The 27250-nt window shown below is 43.7% G+C and overlaps 1 protein-coding gene across 1 annotated transcript; it reads left to right on the top strand.

The window, feature by feature from the left end:
* The first annotated feature begins 4538 nt into the window (after positions 1–4538).
* Positions 4539–27230, top strand: LOC143283014 (uncharacterized). The gene is made up of 5 exons (XM_076589003.1): positions 4539–4672; positions 11086–11508; positions 13508–13711; positions 15229–15482; positions 24146–27230. Exons 2-5 carry the CDS (start codon positions 11086–11088, stop codon positions 26025–26027), a joined length of 2763 nt encoding a protein of 920 aa, XP_076445118.1. The 5' UTR covers positions 4539–4672; the 3' UTR covers positions 26028–27230.
* Positions 27231–27250: the final 20 nt, after the last annotated feature.

The following is a 27250-nucleotide window of genomic DNA, read 5'->3' as shown; positions in this document are numbered from 1 at the left end:
GGAAATAATTACCCAGCGACAGTCGAACAGTCACCCCCCCGGTCCCAGTCATCCCCCCCCCCCCCCAAATCACGCATGCACACGAATACGTACGCACGCACACACACACACACACACACACACACACACACACATGTATGAGCCCCCCCACCCCACCCCTCCTCCACACACACATAGTTATGTTGTCAAGGACATTTCAAGCGCATTTCCGTTTGACAAAAGCATTTTCTATCCCTCACAGAGCCCCTCTCCTCTCCGCTCGCATAAGATGGATTAGTCAGCAACAGGTGAAAGAACAACAACAATGACAATAGGAAGCTGTCAGCTGGTTCACACGCACAATGTTGACGTAGGATTTTTGCACTCAAGATTCTGCATTGTGCAATGTGGAATCGCCCATGGTGTTTGGAAAAACAACAATTACAACAAAACAACAACAGCAACAACAAACCAACTAAATTCTGAAGGCAAAGAGTAGAACAACATCGTCGTGTTTGCGTTGTTGTCAATGTCATTGACATCTGCCCAGCTGAATTCCAAAGGCACGGGTAGAACAAAATCGTCGTGTTTGAAATGTGTCATTGACAGGCGTTCATTTTGACAATGAAGGTCTTGTAACAGTTTCCAATTCAGTTTGAGAAAACTGAGCCTTTGCAGAATGGTCCTTGCAAGCAGTTAGCAATGTACGCGCTTGTTCATGAGTGCAAGTGCATTGGCGGTAGCCGCCACGCGGATGTTCAGTGCGCCTTCAGACAGATGTCAGGAAACAGATAGGTAGAATGGAGAGAGCAATGAATGTTCTAATGTCTGGTATATGTTCAGCCATTCAGGGGCAATAATACCTGATTTCAATTACTCTCTCTCTCTCTCTCAAAAAAGATTCGTTCGTTCGTTCGTTCGTTCTCTCTCTCTCTCCCCCCCCCCTCTCTCTCCCTCCTCTCTTTCTTTCCCTGTGTGTGTGTGTGTGTGTGTGTGTGTGTGTGTGTACTAGCTCCCTCCCTCCCTCCGTCTCTCTCTGTGTCTCACTCACACACGCACTCCCCCCCCCCCCACACACACACAAACACGCACACATATAAACGCACATGTACACGGCACGCGCACACACATACATTCACACACACACTCACGCACACACACACACACACACACACACACACACACACACGGACACAGACACGAGCGCGCGCGCGCACATGCACACACACACGAACACAAGTAGAAAGCGTTTAGGGTTAGCCCAAAATAACTCAATGGGGAATCATTCTGGGGGCAGTACTACTGGCCCCTAAGTATTTCCTTCAAGTCTTTTTGTGACATGGGATAGAGTGATAGATTCCAGTTCTGCCTCCACAACGAACCCCCCCCCCCCCCCCCCCGCCCCCCACTTGGTGGTAAAGGGCTGTGGTTTATTCAAATTTGGAATGGCGTCGTGCTTTATGCCCGAGTCATTGAAAGACAGCAGGTACGCTGTGACTACAAAAATGGCGTCTGCTACACTCAGCTTTCGGCTTGCGCTGTGAATTGAACTAAGGTTATTTGTAGCCAGTTAAGTAGTAAGGTTATTTGTAGCCAGTTAAGCGCTTGGCTACATTTGTTTTCTCAGTCTATTCACTGTTGTTCAGTCTGATGTTTTTTTTTCTTCCCTTCACTTCCTTTCTCAGTTCACCCATTCACCAAGTTCCTTTCCGCTGTTTTGGAATTGAATCAGGAGCTGAAGACGCACAAGGATTTTCCGACCGTGCCTTTACGAAAAATCATGGCGCGCGCGCGCGTGTGTGTGTGTGTGCATGTGTGTGTGTGTGTGTGTGTGTGTGTGCTTACGTGCATGTGTGCATGTGCCTCTTCCTGCTCATAACTGTCACTGACGTGAAACCAGACAGTTCCCAGCAAAGCGTGTGTGTGTGTGCATGTGTGTGTGTGTGTGTGTGTGTGTATGTATGTGTGTGTGTGTGCTTACGTGCATGTGTGCATGTGCCTCTTCCTGGTCATAACTGTCACTGACGTGAAACCAGACGGTTCCCAGCAAAGCTGACAGATCTATAAATAATTACAAAGGCCGTCTCGCCCCGATGGGGCTGAAGCGGTTCGCACGGTGCAACACTTTTTGAATAGGATCACAGCACACACACTGACACACGTACACACATACACACACACACACATTGCGTGTCAGTGTCTACAATACAACAATTAATGCAGGCAAGTCTTCAGATTAGGAAACAGTAATTTCTCTGTAAGGCTGTATAAAGATACATGACATAATTTCTAACTCATTATCGTCAGAAGGAACACACACACACACACACACAAAAAAAAGAAGAAGAAGAAGAAGAAGAAGAAGAAGAAAAAAGTCTGTCTATAGAGGCAAGGGTGTCGATGACATTTCAGCCGAATATAATTTTCTCTACCATTGAGTGCTTCAAGCGCAACTAAGAACAAAATGTACTTAATTTTCCTTCGAATATTTTGTAAAATACGGAAAATCACATTCTTTCCATCTACACACAGTTAGCCTTTATATATATATAACACAACAACAAAAAAACCCTCCTTAGTCCCATCAACACCCTGATAAAGCCATACACAACCAAATCTAAACATGCACAACTTTGAACGTGTTCCTGTAGCCCAGTTTCGTTTACTGCTTGCATCGAGATCATATAACATTCTATAGACTGTGAGGGAACGCATTCTGAATAGTTTAGCCGTCATTAAGTGCACTTTATAACTGAATTTATATAATTATATAGGACATAGTATACTCAAAATTATGAAGAGAGAGAGACAGGTAGCATTGAAGGGACAAACTGTTACTTTTTTGTTTATGCCCTTTCACCGTGATTTTAAACAACAACAATAACAACAGAGGAATCACTAAAACGCAATGCCACAGAAGAAAAACTCATTTTGACCAAAAAAATATTTCATTCCCCTCTTGTCATGTGACGTCACTGCGACTGCTTGTCTGCTTAAAGGGACGCAACTTGTGTACGATTTTTTTCCCTGGTCGTTGTTACCTACCTTCCTTTTATCAAGCTTTATTTTATTCAGTTTTTGTTATTATTATTTTAATTGTTTTTTTTTTTTCAATTTTGTTTTAATTTTTTTTTTCAGTTTTGTTTTTCAGTTGACGTCGAATCGCTCGCGATAACTGCTAAAGCTATGTCGGCTATATGCGATAAATGTGACAAAAATAGTAATTTGTGATATAATCAACAGGGTTTTGGAAGAAGAATGAGGGAAAAACAATGACAACAAGAAAACAACAACAAACAAACAAACACAAAAAAAACCCAACCTCCCACAGCACCCTGCCTTCACGCACAAATTGATTTTTTTTTTTAAAACACAAAATATTCCAGAGCCACTTATTGGATTCCCTGTTAAAAACAACAACAACAACAACAAAAACAAGAAAAAAAATATTTTTGGTTATGGAGTTGTTGTTGTTGTTGTTGTTGCTCTTGTTGTTGTTGTTGTTGTTATTGTTATTACTGTTAGGCTGACTTTGCCAGACTATGTGCTGACTGAACGATTTTGCTGAGATTGGTTGAGAGCATCTCTGTGTGTGTGTGTGTGTGTGTGTGTGTGTGTGTGTGTGTGTGTGTGTGTTGAACACACCCTTTGAATACTGCGACAAATGCTACGATCTTGCTGCCTCAGTGTACTGTGTACTTTACGAAAACTTTGGGGCCAGATCATCAAATGTTGTTGTGGAAAACAACTATAAAATAAACAACAGTCTGCTTAAAAAAAAAAAAAAAAAAAAAAAAATCAGAGATGATTTAAATGGTTGTCCATAGTCTGTCATTGTTTTGAATTGAACTGAGTAGCAGTATCAGTAGCTCAAGGAGGCGTCACTACGTTCCAACAAATCCATATACGCTACACCACATCTGCCAAGCAGGTGCCTAACCTGAGCAGCGTAACCCAACGCTCCTAGTCAGGCCTTGAGAAAAATAAGAAAAAAAAGGAAAAAAGAAAGGTAAATGAATATCTGAAAAAAAAGAAAAAAGAAAAGAAAAATAAAATAAAATAATAATGATGATGATAATAATAATAATAATAATGATAACAATAATAGATGAAAATAAGATAAAAGACAATAATGATGATGAATAAACAAATAAATAAATGTAAAAGATACAGCCCCGCTCGTTGTTGTTGCGTTACCAGCAAGTGTGTCAGCTCGCTCATTTCCCTTAACACCTGCATGCCCCGGGCAGTTGAATCTGAAAGTTGCGCATTGCCTCATGCCACTCCGGGCTTCCCATTCCACTTTCAATTTTCTGTATGAGGTTCACAGAGTCCGCTAGAATCACGACATGTTGGTTTCCGTGCATATGGATAAACGATAGCCACTGGAGAGCATGTGTCACAGCTTTAACTTCCATCGTTAGGCTGGAGGTTGTGACTTTGTAGGCAGCATTCTCTTCCCTAAATGAACTGAACTGAACTGTTTCTCACCCGCAGGACCTGCAGGCTCTGGAACTGCAGGTGGACGGCGTAACCCGCACCTTCGCCCAGTGGACCAAGGACTTCGTGGACAGCTACTACCCAAACATCGGGGTGGACTGCTATCGGGTGCCCGCGCAGCACTTCAACCGCCAGAAACTGTGCAAGCCTGCCGGGGAACAGTGCGGAACAGTTCGAGGTGCTATGTCCCACGGTGAGACGCCAGTTTATAGATTGGTGCAGGACGCACAAACACAGACACACACGCACGCAAGCACGCGCGCGCACGAACACCACAGAAAGGCAAAAAAGAGGAGAAGAAGAAGTAGTAGTTGTAGCAGTAGTGGAAGAAAAAGAAGTAGAAGTAGTGGTAGTAGGAGGAGTGGAAGAAGAAGAAAAGGAAGAAGAGGAGGAGGAGTGGAAGAAGAAGAAAAGGAAGAATTGGAGGAGGAGGAGGAAGAAGAATAACAAGAAGAAGTGGAATAAGAATTGGTGGAGGAGGAGGAGGAAGAAGATGAGGAGGAGGGGGAGGAAGAAGAAGAAGAAGAATCGGAGGAAGAAGATGAGGAGGAGGAGGAAGAAGAAGAGAAGAAGGGATGAGAGCACTGGACAATGAAATGTTTATTGTAGCCCACATCGTCTGCAGACCTTTTACACAAACAATGGAGGGCGTGTGGTTGGGAGTCGAGGAATTGGATTCAGTGACATAGTAAAAAATAATAAAGTTATAAATAGCTTCAGATGCTATCTAAGAAACGTTTCCTTCTGTTCATTGCACGAAAGATAGACTGCAAGATTTCAATAAATTCTCGTGATATTTCTCGTTTTGGGACTTGGAGTGGATTTCCGATATTAATTCTTTTAAAGCCTTTCAGGAATATTTCTCTGAGGTCCCTGTGCAATTCACATTCGAACAGTTTATGCTTTTAACGCTTTCAAGCTCAGTGGGAGATTTACAGCACAAACACATATTAAGAGAGAGAGAGAGAGAGAGAGAGAGAGAGAGAGAGAGAGAGAGAGAGAGAGACTGTGTATCCATTTGGAATGGGTACAGTTAGATGGACGGATATGGGTATTATTCATCTTTGATCTTTGATCCATGCATATGTTATGGTATGTTTTTATCATATTACAAACTTTAATATCGTTGAGTCAGCAATTTAGCCTTAGCAAAGGTATCTTAAACACTTTTAATTCCTATATTTTCTTCATCATCGCCATCACCTTATATATTGACAGTTCTCAGATACGTATTTCACTATTGTGCAGTATGGATCGGTGCATAGTTTACGAACCTTTGTCATTGATTGCGGAGGCAATGTGTGTCATTATGTTACTTCCATTAATCATTGCATTGTACTAAATTTACAACTGGTGTGTTGAGTATTATGTATTCATACTCACTGATTATGATTTTACTTTTATTCAGACATATCTGACTTAAAATCAAAAGAGAGTGTGTCATTAATGTATTACCTGTGTGTACCAGTTTCGTTAATCATAACATATTATCCTTGAAAGTCATACTGATTCAGTGATTGTGATTGTTAGCTGAAGATTATTGCACAATGAATCGGCAGACTTATTACGTCTGTCGACAAAAAACGTCATCAGTTGTCTGTTTGACGTAGACTTTTTGACGTTGAGCAACTGTGGAGTTGGAAATGTGGAAAAATACGTTTTTTTTTTGGTGGCGGTCCGAGCATTGAAACTTCCAGATTTTGCTGTGGAATTTTTATATGAACTATCTGTAATTGTAACACACGCTCGCGTTAGCTACGTTACATTTAGAGGAAGGTGGTTCCGTTGACTCCTTTTAATGATGTGACAATCGTAGTGTTGGCAGGCTACATCTTTGAAAAAATAGAACGTGTGTTGGAGGAGAGTTTTCCATATTATTTTCAACAGTAGTTCATCTATCTTGGGACTGTGTCTTTGTTTTTTTCGAGTTGTATTTGTCCTCATGTTGCTCCAGTGTTGATGGTTCTTTATATTGCAGTGTGCGCGGCCATCTCCATTATTCCAATGTGGATGAATTGAAAGAATAGTATTTTCTACGGTATGATGAGACACCTGTGAATATTCAATATCTTTTTGTTATATAATCATGTGTAGTTTGATAATTGGTTCAGTGTGTGATTGAGTGAATTTATTGATAACAAAGACAAAGACTGACTTTAAGAATAGTAGTCCGCTTGAATCTTCCGAGAACAGAGAACACATAACTTGATTAAAACAATAACAAAACAACTTTGTTATAAAACTATGGTGGCAACCTTCAAATTGTTCAGTACACACTTCAGTTCCCACAAAAAAGAGAAGATTTATTATAATTGTAGCCTAATGGAAATGATGATGATTGTAGAATCAGCCGTGTGAGTAGTGGTTTATGGATAGGCAGAGCAGACAGTTGACAGCATTGAAACAGATGCTAAGTCCAGTCGCAGACGACCGTCTTCCTCAATTCTCATTGGTTGATATTATCGAAACCGGAGCGAGGCTTGATCACTGAAACTAACAACTATTACTCCACATCCCCCTTACTGAAGCTTAAATGTCAACAAGTTGAACGTCAGTAATCAGACCAATGAAGTGAACACAACTTGCAGACACTCCTGTTGTCTCTGTTCAAATATTGAATAATGAATCCGCAAATGACCAACAGATTAAGTTTTTGTGGGATTTTAACATGTCGACCACTTCCTGTGACAACAGCGGACGTTGACTTGAGTATTTCCATAATACTGTAGATCTTCACGATTGTCTGGAAAATCAGTGTCATTCCGGGCTGAAGTAGGCATGCGATTTTCCCTTCATTGACTCTGTTCGTTTGGCACCGTTGATGTTTCTCTGGGTGGAATAAACGTCTTCAACTGCTTGTCACTGTTTCTGCGTCGAAGATGACAGCGATTTCTTTGCATCCTCCTTTTGGTTTGTACAGTATATGACCTACTGCACTGAGGTGGTGGAGATGATGACTGACTCACTACCACAGCTTCAGCATCTGTTGCAGTTTTGATCCAGATTGTCCTGACAGTCGTGGCAGTGGTCTTGCTCAGTGTCACCTGTCAAAGTGTTCTTTTTGTCTTTGTTTCAATTTTGCATCAGTCTCCAGAAATTTCTTTGCTGAGTTTCCTTCAGGTACATGCTTCGGAAGTCTTGGGACTCTGGTTCTTAATTTTCTTCCCATTAGCAGAACGATAATACAGAAGAGCTATATATGCATTATTTGCCTTGTTCAAGAGCATTTTGATTGTTTTGACAGATCTTTCAGCTTCTCCGTTTCTTTGTGGATGTAGCGGACTGCTTTTCAGGTGAGTGAAGCAGTATGATTTTGCAAACTGAACAAAATCCCAAGAGCTGAACTGCGGTCCATTGTCTGAGACTACAATCTCAGGAATTTCATGATGGGCAAATATTGACTTTATGTGATCAGTGACAGCAGATGAAGTAGTTTGCCTCAAATGTGCAATTTCAGTCCACCAAGAATAGTAATCTACTATCAGCACATATGGGTGATTTTTTCATTAAAAAAGACCAATACTAACTCTCTGCCATGGATAATCTGGAGTTGTTGTAGGCTGTAGTGGTTCTGGATGAACTTTTCTTTCTTTTTCACAAATTGGGCAGTCTGAAATCTTCTTTTCAATTTACTGGAAAAGTTTCGGTCACCAGTGTCACACACTCCAGAAATCTGGGCAAGCCCAAAAGTCAGGAGACGTGGACTTTTAGGGTCGACATCGCGCAACACACACTCCCAAGAAGGACGCAGAAATCCGTGTACGATTTTACAACTTTTATTCACACAATCACACACATATGGGTACAGGACCTACTTCCTAAGCTATCCCCAAACCCAAACCCTCGCCCCCGCCTAACTCTAAACCACCCCTCCTTAACCCACCTTTAACCCCCACCGGGACAAAATCAAGAAACGAAAGAAAAACGAACCAAACACATACACACTCGCACATTCACTGCACAACCGACAACGTTCATTTAAACTCATCTGTCACTCGTTGACGGACTGAAAAATCCCAGCTCCAGGCTGAGAGTCGAACGCTAACTACAATCTCTCCCTCGACGTCCAGCTCACCCACAGAGCACCCCACCAGATGAGTCCGGGAGGTCGCGGCAAGCAGGGCAGGCTGCGGTCGAAGGTCGACGCCGAGGGACGATCTGGATCCCCAGGGTGCGACCCCAGGGTTTCGTGTCAGCGCTCGGCTCCTCAGGTGGAAGACCCCGAGGGGCGACCTCGGAGCTGGGACAGCAGAGCAGTCGATTTGCCGCTACTTGCGTCGGGGAACGCAGAACAACGCCCTGGAACCACCAGTCAACCTTGGGACAGCAGGGCCGTCGGACGTCGTCGCCTGAGTCGAGGAACGCGGAACCACATTGCCATGAGACCTCAATAAACAACAAACAAGCAAGCTCACGACAGCTTGTGATGGGCGAAGGTGGTGACTTGGGTGGGACCTTCAGCCGGGCACTGCAGCCTCTGCTCACCGGCTTGCTAAAGATCAGGCAGAGGTTCTGGCTGGCCAAGAATTCCTCTCCATCAGCCTTCCGGGCCTCTGCCACAAGGTCCGCCCTCTCTGACGTCTCAGAGTCAAGTCACACCTAATCACAGTCAGCTGCAGCCAGGTAAACGGCAGGTGAGCGCAAGTTCTGCACTTGGCACGCTAACCGGCCAAAACACACATTGCACGCACTGCACTGCAGTTGCAGTCATGCCAATGTGACAAGAGCCCTCTCGCTCCTACAGAGCGGTGTGTGCACGTGCACAACTCTTACACAGGTAAAACGAGTGTGCAGACACACGCTTTTACCAAACCAAGAACATGTCAGAAAACATGATCTAGAGAAACTGGGATTCGAACTCCCAACCATCGGAACTAACACCACTTTCACCGGCCACTGAGCCATACTAAATCGCTCGCACTTCCGCCTATACTTCCGCAGCAACGAAAGGTTGGGCTGATCCGTGACAACCAGACACATCTTCTGGCAAACGTTCTGCATTTCACTATGCCTTTGTGTCCTTCATGGAAGCGTTGCAGAATACCCTCTTGTAGATCAGCAGGAATGACCAGGCGAGTTAGAAGTAGTAGAAGTCCCTCTTCTACTGTGAGATAGTTTCACACTGTCCAGTATGGTTTCAGTGCAGGATCAGATTTTGCTTTCTATGATCACCTTGACTGGCAGTAGTTCTTGACTTGGCTGCAAACAGCATCTCGATCTTGTTTCTCCCTGATCTCCTGTACATTTAGTCACTTGTAGGAAATCCCTCAATAACTGCTTTGACACACCTATCAGACTCAAACTCCATAAAGCGATCTTGTTCAGCAGGAACACAGACAGGAGCCCGAGATAGTGCAACGGCGGTTACAAGGCTCTTCCCCGCAACGTGAACTATCTTCTTTGAGAAGTGCACTATTCTCATTCTGAATCTTTTTATGGGTGGAATCAACTCATCCAAACGTTTTGTCTTCATCAAAGCAAGAAGAGGCTTATGGTCTGTTTCAGTCGTGAAACTGGGCAGTCCAACAAGAAAGACAGCAAAGTTTTCACAGCACCATGTATATGCAAGAGCCCCTTTTCAGCTTGAGCATATCTTTGCTCTGTGGTAGTGAGTGACCTTGAAGAGTAGAAGACTGGTTTCCAGTTGGTGCCAATGTGGTTGACCATGCCTGGAAGTCTGTGCACTTCAGCCACATTCTGTTGTGTTGGCAGCTTGTTTATCACCATCACTTTCTCTGAGTCGATCTGCATTCCATCTTTGGAGATGATAAGCCCAAGAAATTTCATGCTCTCAACAGAAAAGATACACTTTTCATTGAGAGTCACTCCTTGCACTTTTCATTCATTGAAGAAATGTTCGGAGTCGGCCATCATGTTCTTCCCTGTCTTTTCCACTTCTCAGCACATCATCTGAAAATGAAAACCATCCCAAATGTCCATCGCTTCTTCGCCCACAGTCGCGAGAAAAACGGCACACTGGAACTCTCCTTCTTTGTTCAACCTGGTTGCTATTGCGTTGCTTTCGAACTGTCGTCTAAATTTCTTCCAAGCCTGCGCAAGATTACTACTTTCAGTGTTTAATTTTGACGGTAAGGGAACGTTTGCTGTATATTGCCGTGGATTTGCCATGATCAAATGTTAGTTTATAACTTCAAAAACGAAAGATCGATTCGTCACCAACGAACGTTACAAGTAAACTAATGGCAGCCACTATTCTTTATCAACAATTGGCGTGTAAAAAATGGAAGAAAAAAATCCACTTGCAGTTTATTTGTAACGTTCCACATCTGTGTGCGTGCGTGGTCGCTTCTTTTTGCTCATGGAAAATCTCGCTTCTGACACCATGTAGAATCAGCCGTGCGCGTATAGTCTTTTATGGATAGGCAGAGCAGACAGTTAGCTGACAGCCTTGAAGCAGACGTTAAGTCGAGTCGCAGATAACCGTCTTCCTCAATTCTCATTGGCTGATATTATCGAAACTGGAGTGAGACTTGATTACTAAAACTAAGAATGATGACGATGGTCATCATCATCATCATCATCATCATCATTTTTCACGGCAATCAGGTGCAGGTTTCCGTATCATTCACCTGCTCCTTGGTGCAGATGCCGTGCATAGCGGCCGGAGATCTTGCCCACACCCATGTTCTGGACAGCATGGAGGAGCTGAGTCGCCAGCTGAAGCTGTTGGAGGAGGGACCGCTCTTCGTCATCAGCTCCGTCACCTACGACAACTACCTGGCGAAGCTCCAGCAGTCCCATCGAAGAAAGAGACGCAAAAAGAAGAAAAATACTGACGGAGGCGGCGGATGCGCTCAGATGGCATTCGAGTTCAAACGCATACGTACAACTTCGGTCGGTGACGATGTTCCGCCGCCAAGCACCGACGATTCGGATCCCAAGGACAGTGGACAGGAACACGGCCAAGGGAAGCAACTGTTGCCCCCCAGACCGGCCGACAGGGGAGCTCAGCGTGGGGAGATTGACGTGGTGGTGTTGCACGAGCGACGTGGGATGATGCTGATTGAGGTAAGTGTATAGCAACCTGATTGTTAGATTAAATCACTTTGGAAGCTAGATATTCTTCTTCTTCTTCTGCGTTCGTGGGCTTCAACTCCCACGTTCACTCGTATACACGCGAGTGGGCTTTTTACGTGTATGACCGTTTTTACCCCGCCATGTAGGCAGCCATGCTCCGCTTTCGGGGGTGTGCATGCTGGGTATGTTCTTGTTTCCATAACCCACCGAACGCTGACATGGATTACAGGATCTTTAACGTGCGTATTTGATCTTATGCTTGTGTATACACACGAAGGAGGTTCAGGCACTGGCAGGTCTGCACATATGTTGACCTTGGAGATCGTAAAAATCTCCACCCTTTACCCACCAGGCGCCGTCACCGTGATTCGAACCCGGGACCCTCAGATCGAAAGTCCAACGATTTAACCATTCGGCTATGGCGCCCGTCTGGAAGCTAGATCAACATCTTTACAAAGAAGACGAACCGAAGGTTGTTGACTCGTTGGTGGGAGGTCTTCTCCTATTTCATTCCCTATGTGCATGTCCAGAAAATCGCAGTTAAGTCCCTTTTCATGAATCATCGATTGCTGTCGCATTCCGCTAAGATGATATCGTCACAGTAAGCAATTTTCTCTCTGTGTATCTCTCTGTCTCTGTCTGTGTCTCTCTCTGTCTGTGTCTCTTACATGCATTCCTACATACAGTCCGAGGCAGATTTTTACATACGTCATATGGCCAACTAGTTTGAGCCTGGCATTCAGGCAGCAGCACACCGTTTGCAGGGATGATGCACGCAGAGCATGTTCATACATTATCAGTTAACCCATGGAACGCAGAAAAGGGCGACGCTCAGCGTATAGTCTATTGCATGTGAATATACATCAGTGAAGCAACAGTGTCTGCACGAGTCATGACAAACTGAGGAGACTGGAAAACAGCCTTCACTCTTGACCCATCGGGATTCGAACCATGTACCTGCAGGACTAACTGAAGCAGAGGGGAACCTTGTCACAGAACAACCAAGGTGCAGCAGAGCAAGCAGTACAAAGACCACTAAATTGTACTGCAAATCAAAGACCTTCATCAGTGAGGTTAGGTTAAACAAAAATCCAAAATTAATGAAATTAAAAAAGAACAAGAGAGGCAAGGACTTCAAGACTCACTTGTGATACACTTAAAAAAAAAATCCAAGCTTTTTATGTATTGAGTATAATTTCAAAATGTAATGTTTAAGATGAGAAAGATCAGTTTAAAGCAAATTAAGTCCCCTAGCATTAATTACAAAGTAATTTCCCTTTTTTTACTATCTGCACCAAAACGTTTGCAAAATAAATAAAAATTCCATGCTTAGCAAAAGAAGTTCCTGTTTGAACAAAAAATGATAATAATGGCTGCTTTTGTTGTTGGGTCAGAATATCAGATCAAAGTGCCATGTTTAGAGAATACAAAAAAATATAAATATAACAGTAAATGCAGTTTGCATGTAATTAGGCTTCATTTTTTAAATTTTTTTGTGCCCATCCCAGAGGTGCAATATTGTTTTAAACAAGATGACTGGAAAGAACTGAATTTTTCCTATTTTTATGCCTAATTTGGTGTCAACTGACAAAGTATTTGCAGAGAAAATGTCAGTGTTAAAGTTTACCACGGACACACAGACACAGACACACACACACACACACAGACGACCGAACACCGGGTTAAAACATAGACTCACTTTGTTTACACAAGTGAGTCAATAAAAAGAAATTGAATTGCACCAGGTCCTCAAGGTCTTTGAGAAACCCCGCCGAACCCTGCCCCCGCCCTTTGAAAAAAAGAAAAAAAAAGAAAAAAACCAAAAACAAAAACAAAAACAAAACAAAAACATACAAAAAAACAAACAAACAACAACAACAAAAAACAAAACAAAACAAACAACAAACAAACAAACAAACAAACGCAGCAGCATCTACAGAACCCAAAGCGAAACAAAACCAAACCAAAAAACCAAAAAACTGTCCACAAGGTCAAATCCACGGGGTATCCAGACCCTACCTGGTCACCGACGGAAGAGGAACGCCAGTCTGCCATCGCCCGCAGCCTGAAGAGAGCCGTGGAGCAGTTGGAAAGCGCGCGTGACGTGCTGCACTACATCATGCCTGACCTGACCTTGACCCCTGTCACCCTCGTTGTGGCCCTGCCCTTCCTGACGCGGCAGCAAGTGGAACAGGTGAGATGTCTTGTCTGTCTGTCTGTCAGTCAGGGAAGTTGACGGAAATTGGGGGTCAGATAAAGTAGGATGGGGACAAGAAGTATAATATACTGCTTTTGCTACTGCTACAGTATCAGTATCAGTAGCTCAAGGAGACGTCACTGCGTTCGGACAAATCCATATACGCTGCACCAAGCAGGTGCCTGACCAGCAGCGTAACCCAACGCGCTTTGTCAGACCTTGAGTACAATGAGGAGGAACAGAAAGAAGAAGGAACACTTCTTCTTCTTCTGCGTTCACTCGTATGCACACGAGTGGGCTTTTACGTGTATGATCGTTTTTACCCCGCCATGTAGGCAGCCATACTCCGTTTTCGGGGGTGTGCATGCTGGGTATGTTCTTGTTTCCATAACCCACCGAACGCTGACATGGATTACAGGATCTTTGACGTGCGTATTTGATCTTCTGCTTGCAGATACACACGAAGGGGGTTCAGGCACTAGCAGGCCTGGACATATGTTGACTTGGGAGATCGTAAAAATCTCCACCCTTTACCCACCAGGCGCCGTCACCGTGATTCGAACCCGGGACCCTCAGATTGACAGTCCAACGCTTTAACCACTCGGGTATTGCGCCCGAGTAACACAAAAACGACGATTAAAAAAGACAGAAAGATGGTCGGGGAAAAAAAAAAAAAGGGAACAAAAATGATGAATACCTAAATGAGAAATGTTGGATCAAGTGTGTGTGTGTGTGATAGTAGTGTCCGGCGATGACCATCAGAACAGTAGTGGTGACAGCTGCTGTCCCGACTGCATGGGCCTGAAATCGATTACAGTGCGACCGTCTTGTCCGAGTTAATCCCAGCTCGCTCGACCAAGAGGGCTTTAGGACAGTCGGTTTTGGAGAAACAGACAGGAAAGGAAGACGAGGAGGGAGGGGGGGGGGGGGGGGGGGTAGTGGAGGGGTAAAGTAAACAGAGAAAGGAGAGAAGAAGAAGAAGCAGAAGATGTAGGAGGTGAACTTGAGAAAAAGAATTGATATAAGAGGGGAAGAATACTATAAGAAAAAAAGAAAAGAAAAAGAGGAGCAAGCAAGGATGAGGAGAAGGAAGAATAACAAAGTATTATGAAGATGAGGAGCGTGTGTGTCAGTGTCAGTGGGTGTTCTTGAGTGCGTGTTTCTGCGTTAATCTACTTTTATCGCCGATTTCATGTCCTGTGATTGATGCTTACGTTTAATACGTATAATACCGATGATGTTACTTCGTGTCCGCCATACCCAACAGAGGCCAAACAGTGCAGTGTTCCCAAGTCTTGATTCTTGCCTGCACCCAATGTGTGCGCGTGTGTGTGTGTGAGTGAGTGAGTTTGTGTGTGTGTGTGTGTGTGTGTGTGTGTGTGTGTGTGTGTGCGCGCGTGCTTACTTTTGTATAGGGTCTGCGTGCGAAAAATACGCATAACCATTCGCCGAATCATACATCCGCCGACCCAAAGAAAAAAGAAAAAAAAAGTCCCATTGCTTCTGTTGAACAGGCCATGGCAGGCCATTCACTTGACCCATGCCTGCGGTTCTTGTGCAAAGAAGATCTTGTGACTTCCGAGGACCCCCCAGCATCCCAAGCATCACCACCACCACCATCCTCTTCCTCATCCTCTGCAGCGGCAGCTGACAGTGGCAGATGCTGTGCCCAACAAGTGCCCGCTTTGCTGGCATGGTGGCGGAGGAACGTAGGCTTGGGAAGCGCAGATGGCATGGCTTTGGACACCATGCGCACCATAGTTGGCAGGTAGGTAGACTGTCTGGGTTCTCGACGGACGTTTGGGAACTGTGTGGGTCTGAGAAGTGGATGGTGGTTGTGGTGGTGATTGTGTGTGCGCATATGTGTATATATATATATATATGTGTGTGTGTGTGTGTGTCTGTGTGTGCGTGCAGCTTATAAGTCTTTTATGTCCAATGACATCATCGGTGGGGGGCAGGGAGGAGAGGTTGGTATTAATTAGGCTCGTACATGTCACAAAGTGTACACCCAGTGACATTCAGTGACAAAACGAGTCTGCACACGATAAATCAGATTTTGCCAATATTAGAAAATGTTAAAAAATTGATTGTTTTGTAATTTTAATGTACAGGAGGTTAAAACAGCGAAAATGTTCATCGCCCATTTAAATACACCCATATCCATAATCACTTTTGTTTTTTAATCACAATTCCTCCCATAGTTGGGGAATACCAGACCTAAATAGATATGTTAACACCCATCTCTCTCTTTGGAGGGTGCAACAGTGTCATGATCGTATCCCGGTTACATGGCACAGCCTGGTGGAATTTATTTATTTATTTTTTTTTACCGATCTCCCATGTCAAAAGATGTGCAAACCTCAGTGACTGAAGCCCCTTCGTGTGTACTTACATGCGAAAGATCATATGTGCACGTTAAAGATCTGACAGGCTTGCTTTCGTGGTGGACTTTTCGTCGTCGTTCGCAGAGCGAGAGGTAGTTCATATGACGTCTTGGGCAGCCCACCATCGTAAAGTTCTGGCTTCTCTGAGTTTGCACTGCCTTTGTTCAGACAACTTTTTGGCAGAGTTTATAAATGGATCAGTTCGGATACGTAATGGCAGATATATGGCAAGAAACATGCCCAAAGTAAACATGGAAGAGTAAAGCAAATAATGGGCGTAATATAATGCCCAATATATTTTGTAAAATTTGCAAAAATAGTCACAGAAAATGTTCAAAATCCTTTCGTCAGAACAGCGATTTCCACGACGAAATTTTAGCCTTTCGGTGACATGGGAAAAAAGGAAATGGAGGCGTGCATGTGCACGCGGTTCTCACTAAAAATAACCAGGAACCTTCACGAAAATCAGACGAAAGTGGGTCTGCACACCGTACCTAATGAGCCGAGTTACTAGCAAATTTGAAAGATTCAACACAACACAGATTGGAATACAGTCTGATTATGAGTTCTTTAGATATTTATCTTTAATATATTTTTCAGTCATTACAAAGTATCAGCACAACACATGGTAACACATAGTCATTATTGAATAATGGGTAACATGAGTTGATGTTGGATCAGTTAGTCCTATGTTTGCTGCATAGGGTTTACTAAATGTTAACATATATATATATATTTAAAGTAGTAATTATGATTCCCATTTAATTGAGCCAGTGAGATACTTTGTGGTGACAAAGATGGGAGTCTTTGGTCAAATGGAAACACACAGTTATTGTTGTATGGTATTAACAGGACTTGATAAGCACGAAGTTGTATTGGTCAGTCACATGTTTGGTGCACAGTATTGTATGCCACTGTCGGTGGCAAGTAAGCGAAATGAAGGTTGCTTTACCCCAAATAGGTGTATATGTGAGAGGAGTTCATATTGTTGGACATGTGGTGAAAGGTGTAGATTGTTATTGTTTTATCAGCCTTTCATGAAAGTAATGTCCAGGATGTTTTTGACATTGTATCCGACCTGGGTTTTGATTTTCTGTTTGTGTTCCAGGTGTGTTGCTTTGTAGGTGCTGCTTTGTCTTGGGTGTGCTGAGCTGCTTATGCTTAATGTGTGCTGCTAAGTAAGATGAACTGCTAAGCATGAAATGTGTGCTGCTTACCAGGAACTGTTTAGGTGGCTATGTGCTGCTTATGCTTAGTGTGTGCTGCTTACCAATGCTTGAAGATGTTTAGTGCTTTGCAGGAATTTGTGGTGAATGGATCTGTTTGAGTTAGTGCTTCTATGTGCCGTTTACTTCTGCTTATTCTAAGGTTATAGTAAAGACTCTATAAAAATGACTCCGTGTGACCCTGTTATTGGTATGAGAAGAGAATGTGAGTGCAAGTGCATGCATCATCCATCAATCCTCCTGTCTGTCCCTCTCTCTCCAGAACCCTCTTTGTACACAGTCAGTGTTTTTCTGCATTAATTGTGATACCCATTCACCTTCATCTCAGTCAGCACTGTCTTCAATCTTGTCTAATGATCTCTTTAGAGATCTTAGGTTCTTTGTGTCTTAGGTTATTTGTGCCACAGAAAACAACAATTGATTTCTGTTCTTGTTCTTTTGCTTTGTGACATTGCAAGAGTGGCAAGAAGAATTTTGAATTCTTCAGCAATCAGTATTTTTTTTTCTGATCTCTCTCATTTTTGTGTGTGTATCAGTTATAGATTTCAATGCATGGTCCCTGCATGTGGCTTGTTTCTTGTTGCAGTCACACACGCACACGCAAACACACGCACACACACGTACAGATGCACACACACATGCACACACACGCGCACATACACACACAAGACACACTCTCACATTTATGAAGGTGAACTCAAACAGTCGAATGCATGTGGACATACGCAGAAATAAGTGATCTGAACAGATTTTTGACAACACAAATGAAATGCAGTCTGATGATGAGTTATTTTTTATACCAATCAGGATCTGTGGCCTGATGTCAGTGGTGTCCGTGTGGACCAGCAACAAACCCCGTGTGGAAGTTCGAACCCTGGCCCAGGCCATAGGGGAGGCAGGTCGCCGGGTTTCTGACATTGTCCTGCTGCCCCGCCAGGCAGACCTCCTGGCCCAGCAGTCCTTGCACCGTGTGTGGCTGACTGGCCCCATGGGCTCTGGGAAGACTTTGATGCTGCAGCTCAAAGGGCAGCAGTGGCTGAGGGAGGGCAATAGGGTGGTGGTCATCAATGTTAGGAGAATCGCTAGGGGGCGCCCCAATGGTCACGTGCTGGAAGAAGGGATCCGGCAAGGTGGTGAAGGGCAACCTGGGGCAGGGACTGTGGACCGGTATGACGTAGCTCTGGATGACTACAGCACTGATGATCTGGACAGAAAACTGGCTGAAAGAGGGTCCACAGATAAGGTTTGTTTCGTGGTGGATGAAATCCTGGGTTTGATGTCTGTTACCGAGCACCTGGCTTTGCACTATCCTACTAGTCCCATATGGTGTGTAGCCTCTTACATCACTCCTGTCCCCAGCACCTTTCAGGTATACCGGCTGGGAGCTGTCCTGAGGAACCCACCCTCTGTGCAGCTGATACTGAAGGAATTGGATCTGAATCCTAGACACAAAGAGGTTTACACGACTCGAAGTGCTGCTCGGGGTTTACCTTGTGATGGACCACCCATCATCTTCATTGAACACGCCAAGCACGACACTGGTGTTCGCCACCTAGACTGCCTGCAGTGTGCCCATGAACTGGCCGATATCTTTGAAACCAAGCTTGGTCTTTTGCTGCATCCCCCAGCAGCACCAGATTCAGCTGTCCCTGGCTCTAGCCATACACCATTGGAAACATCTGCTCTGAATTCACATAAACCATGTAAAACCATTGAGGCAGCTCCTTTGTCTTTTCGAGATATTCTCATCCTTGCTAATCTTCCTTTCTCCACTTTCAAACGTACCACTGGCTGTCACTGGGATCCAGTCATACCAGCCGTCCTTCAGTACCTGATTTACATGGGTAAAAGTCGTTTCTTCTCAGGTCTCAGACAACGTGGCGTTCCTCTAAAAGTGGTTGTGGACAACACCATTAAAGAGGTTGCCTTCCCACCCGAAGATGAGGTCATTATCACTGATGTCATGGCTGCACACAGCTTGGAAAGAAAAGTGGTGGTCTTTGTGCGTGGGGGAGGGCCACTGACTGAGGCAGAGGTGTCAGAGCACTTGTCTCGCTACCAGACAGTCCCAGCTGCCTCAAGTCCAATTCATCATCCACAGTCTTGTAAACCTGACTCCACAGCAGGTATATGCTGCCTCGAGCAGGACCAGAAATCTGGGCAAGAAGCAGATACCTTGAGCAAAGAACTTGTCTTCTTCGCTTCTTTGATGTATGAGGTAAGAGATCTCCTTTACCCACAGTTGCCTACGTTTGTGTCCCCTGCCCCCTATCACGCAAAGAGAATAATCCATGCCTTGCTGGGCAACGTAATCGTGACAGGAACTGAGTCCTTTGTTGAGGGCAAAGAGGAACGTCAGCGAGAAGACCCTGAAGTATCTCAAACACTTCCAACAGAGCTGCGTCTTGGATCAGAAATTAGAGGGGATCCTTCATTGCTGAGAAACGTGTCCCAAACAGTCCTCGAGGAAAGTTCTGGTGGAAATCAGATGAAGAGCAGTGAAAAGGAAGCAAACTCTGTGTTCCTGGTACCAGACCTGCTAGAGGATGCTGTGAAGAAGGAAGGTGAAATTAAACGTGTGCAGCGAGCGGTGGAAGTATTGTCAGAGGATGATAAGGACTGGGAGTTATTTGCTGCCTCCAGATGTTTGTCTCAGTACATCTCCATCCTGCCTTGATCAGTGTCTGTCTCCCTGCCACTTTGTGTGAATCACAGCTAATCTCACTTTTAAATGGATGTCAGTTCGTTATCATTCCATACTGATTTTTGTTTCCTTTTATTCCCCACTTCTCCCATTGTCCTCATACTACGTGGTGTGGATGTGTCAGCTTTTATATCCTGCCACAATTCTTGATGAAAGTTCTGGTGGAAACCAGATGGACAGCAGTAGAAGTGTGGTGGAAGCAAATTCTGTGTTCCTGGTACCAGGCATGCTGGAGGATGCTGCAAAGAAGGAAGGTGAAATTAAACGTGTGCAGCGAGCGATGGAAGAACAATCAGAGGATGACAAGGACTGGGAGTTATTTGCTGCCTCCCGATGTTTGTCTCAGTACATCTCCATCCTGCCTTGATCATCATCCATCTGTCTGATTGCTGATAACGGGGCCCATTCCGCTTTTCAAATTCAACTCAGTCCATTCTCATGTGATCCTGATTCAGTCTTGTATCACCCTTGTCCTGTTGAATGTGTGACTTTTCTGCTTTTTCGTTTTCATCTTAACATTATCTTTCATATCAGAGTGCTGTGTTATTTGTCATTTTTTAAGGGGAAAATGTTTTCAAACTATTTTCAAGGATAGAAGTAAGTACGCATTACGTATAAATGATGTAAAAAGAAAGAAAGTAAGAACCTTGTATCTGTATGTATGTATTTGTTACACATGTATTTGTGCAAGTATCTTCTTGCAACTTGGTACCCTCCAAAGGTCACATTTCTCTTGACAATCTGGTGCATTCCTGGTGAAGATGAATTGGATCACAAGTGTAAGAAACAAGTATTTATAAATAACAAATAGATCAGTCAATCAATCAATCAAGTCACCATTGAATCAACCAGCAAAATATGAACCAGATGATTAATGGACAAGCTAACAACGTGTACTTTATTCCTTTACCTCGCCCCCCCTCCCCCCCTCCCACACACACCCTTCTCTTTTCGTTTTTCCTCTTCCCCACCCCCTTTTATCCTTTTATTTATCTATTTCTTCCATCCACCCCCCCCCCCTCCTATCCCTCCCCCATTTTTCATAAAGCAGTGACGTGTTGCACATCAGTGGGAACAGGGAGGGCTGTGGGGTGGTGGGGAGTGGGGCGGGGGTGGGGGGAGGGGAACGAGTAGACACATTTCTTTTAACAAAACAGCCATTCTTACTTCAGTTGGAACAGAGTCGACCCTGTGTGTGTGTGTGTGTGTGTGTGTGTGTGTTTCAGACTGTGTCTTCGTGTGCGCAAAAGATTGTGTTGAGTTATTCAAACGAAACAAATAATCATTATGATACTAATAATGATAATAATAGATAACTAAATAAAACAATGCATGTTTTATGCACTTGAACCAGCCAATCAGTGATCAGTCAAACGTTCAGTGTGTAAATCGACAGGTTGATACTCACGAATGCAAAATAACGAGACGTATGGCATTTGTTTTTGAACACACCATTCCAGCCATAGGCGTACAGTTTCAAATGTATTATAATTTCCATACACAATCAGTGTGTGGTGGGAGGGGGTTGGGGGGGGGGGGGAAGATATGGAAAAAAAAGACGATATACGTGTTCCATTTGGCAACAACAGTTGTCAAGATTAATCAATTAAAAACAACAACAACAAAACAACTAAAGATAAAAAAAAATGAATAGATAATAAACAACAAATATAGATAATAAACAACAAATAAAAAGTATGAGTGAATTGCCGTGATCAAAACAGCGGCATACACAATGAAGATTCCAAAAGGGATATGATTCATGAATCGTTGGAGAACATAGTAAAACGTTAGCTTCCTTTGAACGTCTGAATATGAAAGCGTGTGTATGTGTGTGAGCGTGCGCACGTGTGTGTATGTGTTGGTGGGCGGATGGGTGAGTAGGTGTTTTGGTTTGCCCTCCGTCCAAGCATGTGTATGGACGTATGATTGTGTGTACATCCATTTTTCACAATTACACACATTTACAAAGTAGTACATCTTGGTATCAAATCCTTTATCAGTTCAAAGTGACACAAATGGTAGTAAAACATTAGTAAATAACAAGTAGATCAATCAATTAATCAGTCAAGACAACAGTAAATCAACCAGCAAAATATGACGCTGTCGAATACTGGACAAGCTAACACACGTGCTTTATTCCTTCACTTCCTCACACAACCTTCCTTTCTCTTTCCCTCTTCCCTCTCCCCCCCCCCCCCACACCCCCTCTCTTTTTCTCTCTCCCCCATTTTTCATAAGGCAGTGACATGTTGCACGTCAGTGGGAAGGGGGAGAGGGATGCGAGGAGGGGGGCAGAGGGGAACGAATGGACAGTTAGTTAACAAAACAATAATTCGTAACTTCCGTGGAACAGAATCGACCCCTCTGTCCTCTCTCTCTCTCTCTCTCTCCCCCTCTCACTTTTTTCCTCTCCCTCTTGTGTGTTATCTGTTTTGTCATGTAATGTCGTAGTTAGTTTGCATTATTTAATTGTTGATCTGTGTTCGTGCATGCGTGCATGCGCGCGCGCGCGTGTGTGTTTTTGTATGTATGTATGTATGTATGTATGTATGCGCATACGTGCCTGTGTGCGTCTTTCAGTTTCAATTGTCTACATTTTGGTTGTTATGATTATTTCGTTTTTTATCTTTTTTTTCCTGATACATTTCTTGATTTAATCAGTTACATGACCTCTTTTGATTGTTCTCTCTTACCTGTGTTTCAAATTATATGCATATGTTTGTGTGGGGATGTTTGAAGGAATGTTTTTAGTGCTATTGTAAAGCACATGGAGCTTTAACAATATGCGCTATAGCAAGATGTCTTAATATATAAATAAATAAACAAAATAAGCAAATAACAACTTTTCTGTTTTTTCGTTATTGTACCATTATCATTTATATTAAAGTGTTATGTTTGTATTTATTTTAGGTGGAAAACGTAGTCACACTACTTTCAAGTATAGAAGCATGCATATATATATATATATATATATATATATATATATATATATATATATATATATATATATATATATAACCAATGTAAAATCAACCAAGTAAGAACGTTGTATCTATGTAATTAATTCCCATGTGGATTAATAAAGTGTTTTTGATTGATTGATTGATTGATTGTATATGTTATACATGTATTTATGCAAGTATCTTCTTGCAACTCCGTTTCCTCCAAAGGTCACATTTCTTTTGACAATCTGATGCATTCCTAGTGAAGATGAATTGGATCACAAAACTTCATTTTCTGTTTAGACACTTTATCCCTTGTCCATCTTTCATTAACACATGGATCTCAGCATGCCAGCATGAAATGTATCTTTCTCTACCTATAGATTCCAAGAAAATGTTGATATCTTATTCAGACCTGTGGTTTTCCCCTTGTTTTCTGGTCATGTTGGTTTTTGTGAGACGCAGTTGTTTCAAAAGAGAATGATGTCCCTGCCAAACTTATTATATGGGAAGGTTCTCTTTGTTTTAGTGAGAATGTTTCTCTGTTACCTATTCAACTGTCGCCTCCACTGAATTGTTGCCAACAGCAATTTGGCGGAGCTCAGTTAACCACTGATTTTTCGCTTCAGTGAAGGCTTTAACTGTACGGAGGACTAGATTTTAAATAAGAGAAAGTGAAATTCACGAAAATGGGTTTAATGTACTTCACGAAAGAATTGACTGGAAATTTCGGACGTGGAACAAACATATGAAGAGCATTCCTGTTTTTGGCATCAAAGTACGACACATGCTGTTGGGTGGCTGGAACAATCGGGTGCTCATATTTCCAGTCATATTACCTGCACTTCCCCTATTCATTCCCTGGCATCTTCTCCATGATGTCAGGTAGAGTGCCATAATCAACTTTGAGTTAGACACGTGTTTGTGGGTGTAGAGTTAGTGTACATATACACTGAAGCATTCATTCACTTTGTTTTTCTTACATACACAGACACACACACACACACACACACACACACACACACACACACACACACATTTATCCTGGTGAACTCATACAGCCAAATATATATTATGCTTTTACAAAGGTATAGGAAGTGATCTGAACAGATTTGTGACAACACAAAATGAAATGCAGTTTATTGATGAGTTGTTTTTATACCAATCAGGATCTGTGGCCTGATGTCAGTGGTATCCGTGTGGACCAACAGCAAACCGCGGGTGGAAGTTCGGACCCTGGCCCAGGCCATAGGGGAGGCCGGTCGACGGGTTTCTGACATTGTCCTGCTGCCCCGCCAGGCAGACCTCCTGGCCCAGCAGTCCCTGCACCGTGTGTGGCTGACTGGCCCCATGGGCTCTGGGAAGACCCTGATGCTGCAGCTCAAAGGGCGGCAGTGGCTGAGGGAGGGCAATAGGGTGGTGGTCATCAATGCTAGGACCATCGCTAGAGGGCGCCCCAATGGTCACGTGCTGGAAGAAGGGATCCGGCAAGGTGGTGAGGGTTATCCTGGGGCAGGGGCTGTGGACCGGTATGACGTAGCTCTGGATGACTACAGCACTGATGATCTGGACAGAAAACTGGCTGAAAGAGGGTCCAAGGAAAACCTTTGTTTCGTGATGGATGAAGTCCTGAGTGACATGTCAGCTATTCCCAAGCACCTGGCTTTGCACTATCCTGCTAGTCCCATATGGTGTGTAGCCTCCTATTTCACTCCTGTCCCCAGCACCTTTCAGGTATACCAGCTGGGAGCTGTCCTAAGGAACCCACCCTCTGTGCAGCTGATGCTGAAGGAATTGGATCTGAATCCCAGACACAAAGAGGTTTACACGACTCGAAGTGCTGCTCGGGGTTTACCTTGTGATGGACCACCCATCATCTTCATTGAACACGCCAAGCATGACACTGGTGTTCGCCACCTAGACTGCCTGCAGTGTGCCCATGAACTGGCGGATATCTTTGAAACCAAGCTTGGTCTTCAGCTACGTCCACCAACCACATCAGAATTGTCTGACCCTGGCTCTGATACGGTGACACATCAGGAAACATCTCGCCCAAAATCAAATAAACCCTGTGAAACCATTGAGGCTGCTGCTTTATCTTTTCGAGATATTCTTATCCTTCTTAATCTGCCTTTGTCAACGTTCAAATATGCCACTGGCTATCACTGGGATCCAGTTATGCCAGCTGTCCTTCAGTACATGAGTTACATGGGTAAGAGTCGTTTCTTCTCAGGTCTCAGGCAACGTGGCGTTCCTCTTAAAGTGGTTGTGGACAACACTATTAAAGAGGTTGCCTTTCCTCCTGAAGATGAGGTCATCATCTGCGACATCATGGGGGCACACAGTCTGGAAAGAAAAGTGGTGGTCTTTGTGCGTGGAGGAGGGCCACTGACTGAGGCAGAGGTGTCAGAGCAACTGTCTCGCTACCAGACAGTTCAGGCTGCAAGCACAGACCATAAACCAGAGACCTCGAAACCAGATTCCACAGCAGGCATAAGGAGCCACGAGCAGGACCTAGGACCTGGGCAAGAAGATGAGACCTTGAGCAAAGAACTGGTCATCTTTGCTTCAATGATGTACGAGATAAGAGATTACATTTACCCACAGCTGCCCACTTTTGTGTCCCCTGCCCCTGAACAGGCCAAGACAATCATTCACGCTTTGCTGGGCAACATAATCGTAACAGGAACTCAGACCTTTGTTGAGGGCAAAGATGAACGTCAGCGAGAAGAAGACCCTGAAGTATCTCAAACACTTCCAACAGAGCTGCGTCTTGGATCAGAAATTAGAGGGGATCCTTCATTGCTGAGAAAGGTGTCCCAAACAGTCCTCGAGGAAAGTTCTGGTGGAAACCAGATGGACAGCAGTAGAAGTGTGGTGGAAGCAAACTCTGTGTTCCTGGTACCAGGCATGCTGGGGGATGCTGCAAAGAAGGAAGGTGAAATTAAACGTGTGCAGCGAGCGATGGAAGAACAATCAGAGGATGACAAGGACTGGGAGTTATTTGCTGCCTCCAGATGTTTGTCTCAGTACATCTCCATCCTGCCTTGATCAGTGTCTGTCTCCCTGCCACTTTGAGGGAATCACAGCTAATCTAGCTTTTAAATGGATATCAGTTCGTTATCATTCCATACTGATTTTTGTTTCCTTTTATTCCCCACTTCTCCCATTGTCCTCATACTACGTGTGGATGTGTCAGCTTTTATATCCTACCACACTCTTCCACCTTAATTGCTATATGACATGTGCACTGTTTTAGGCATAGTTGTCAAACATCTTTAGAGGACATAAACAGTGAAAATTTATCAACGGAACGTTATTGGTCAGTTGGCAAGAGCATAACTGTGCATTAATGTGCTCCACCAGGATTTGTGCAAGTCTCCACAAGCCGATTAGTTTGATATGCGCGTATCAATCACGAGAAGACCAAATGTCTGGTCAGGATATCACAGTGCTTTCTGTTGAAGCCGAATCAGATCCCAAAATTTCCACTCTCACAGTCTCAGTCTATTTGGCTATCTTGAGAGGACAAATTTATCAGTCGAATACTGCAGACAGTTTCAGTTTCAGTAGCTCAAGGAGGCGTCACTGCGTTCGGACAAAACCATATACGCTACACCACATCTGCCAAGCAGATGCTTGACCAGCAGCGTAACCCAACGCGCTTAGTCAGGCCTTGAAAAAAAAAAGAAAAAAAAGGGGGAATAAATAATAGATAAGCTTACATAAATAAATAAATAATAATTATAATATAGAAAAAGGTAGTAGTAATAATACTACTACTACTAATAAAATGATAATAAATAAATAAATAAATAAATAAATAAGACAACAATGGTGATAAATAAGCAAATAAATGTAAAACATGAAGACACACATTCACACATACACCCACACATGCATAACAGATATGCACCAAACATGCAGTTTCACAGATATGAAAGCACAGTCAAATACATATAAACGTACATGAGCTCCAACACACGCACACACACACACACACACACACACACACACACACACACATTACCTTGCATCCCCTCTACCCCCCTCCTCCACATACTCATTTCTAGTCTACACACTAGACGCCACGCTCTTGGCATCAGAGATCTTTTCCCATCCCTCTTGCGGCCAGTCAGTGGCAGCCTCTGTGCGTGTGTGTTTGTGTGTATGTGTGGGTCTGTGCTTTTGAGTGCGTTTGTGAATGCGGGAGAGTGTAAGTGTACACAAGTGTCAGGAGAGTTCTGTGTACGTGTGTGTGTGAGGGGAGGTAG

The sequence above is a fragment of the Babylonia areolata genome, chromosome 6 (assembly GCF_041734735.1).
Source record: "Babylonia areolata isolate BAREFJ2019XMU chromosome 6, ASM4173473v1, whole genome shotgun sequence".
NCBI classification, from domain to species: Eukaryota; Metazoa; Mollusca; class Gastropoda; order Neogastropoda; family Buccinidae; genus Babylonia; species Babylonia areolata.
Note: the sequence above shows the minus strand (reverse complement) of the source record. Positions and strands in the feature narration are given on the sequence as shown.

Coding starts and splice junctions, on each gene's coding strand:
- LOC143283014 (XM_076589003.1), top strand. CDS start 11,086: ATGCCGTGCATAGCGGCCGGAGATCTTGCCCACACCCATGTTCTGGAC. Junction 13,712..15,228: donor CGCGGCAGCAAGTGGAACAG/GTGAGATGTCTT, acceptor TCTGTTGAACAG/GCCATGGCAGGCCATTCACT. Junction 15,483..24,145: donor ATGCGCACCATAGTTGGCAG/GTAGGTAGACTG, acceptor TATACCAATCAG/GATCTGTGGCCTGATGTCAG.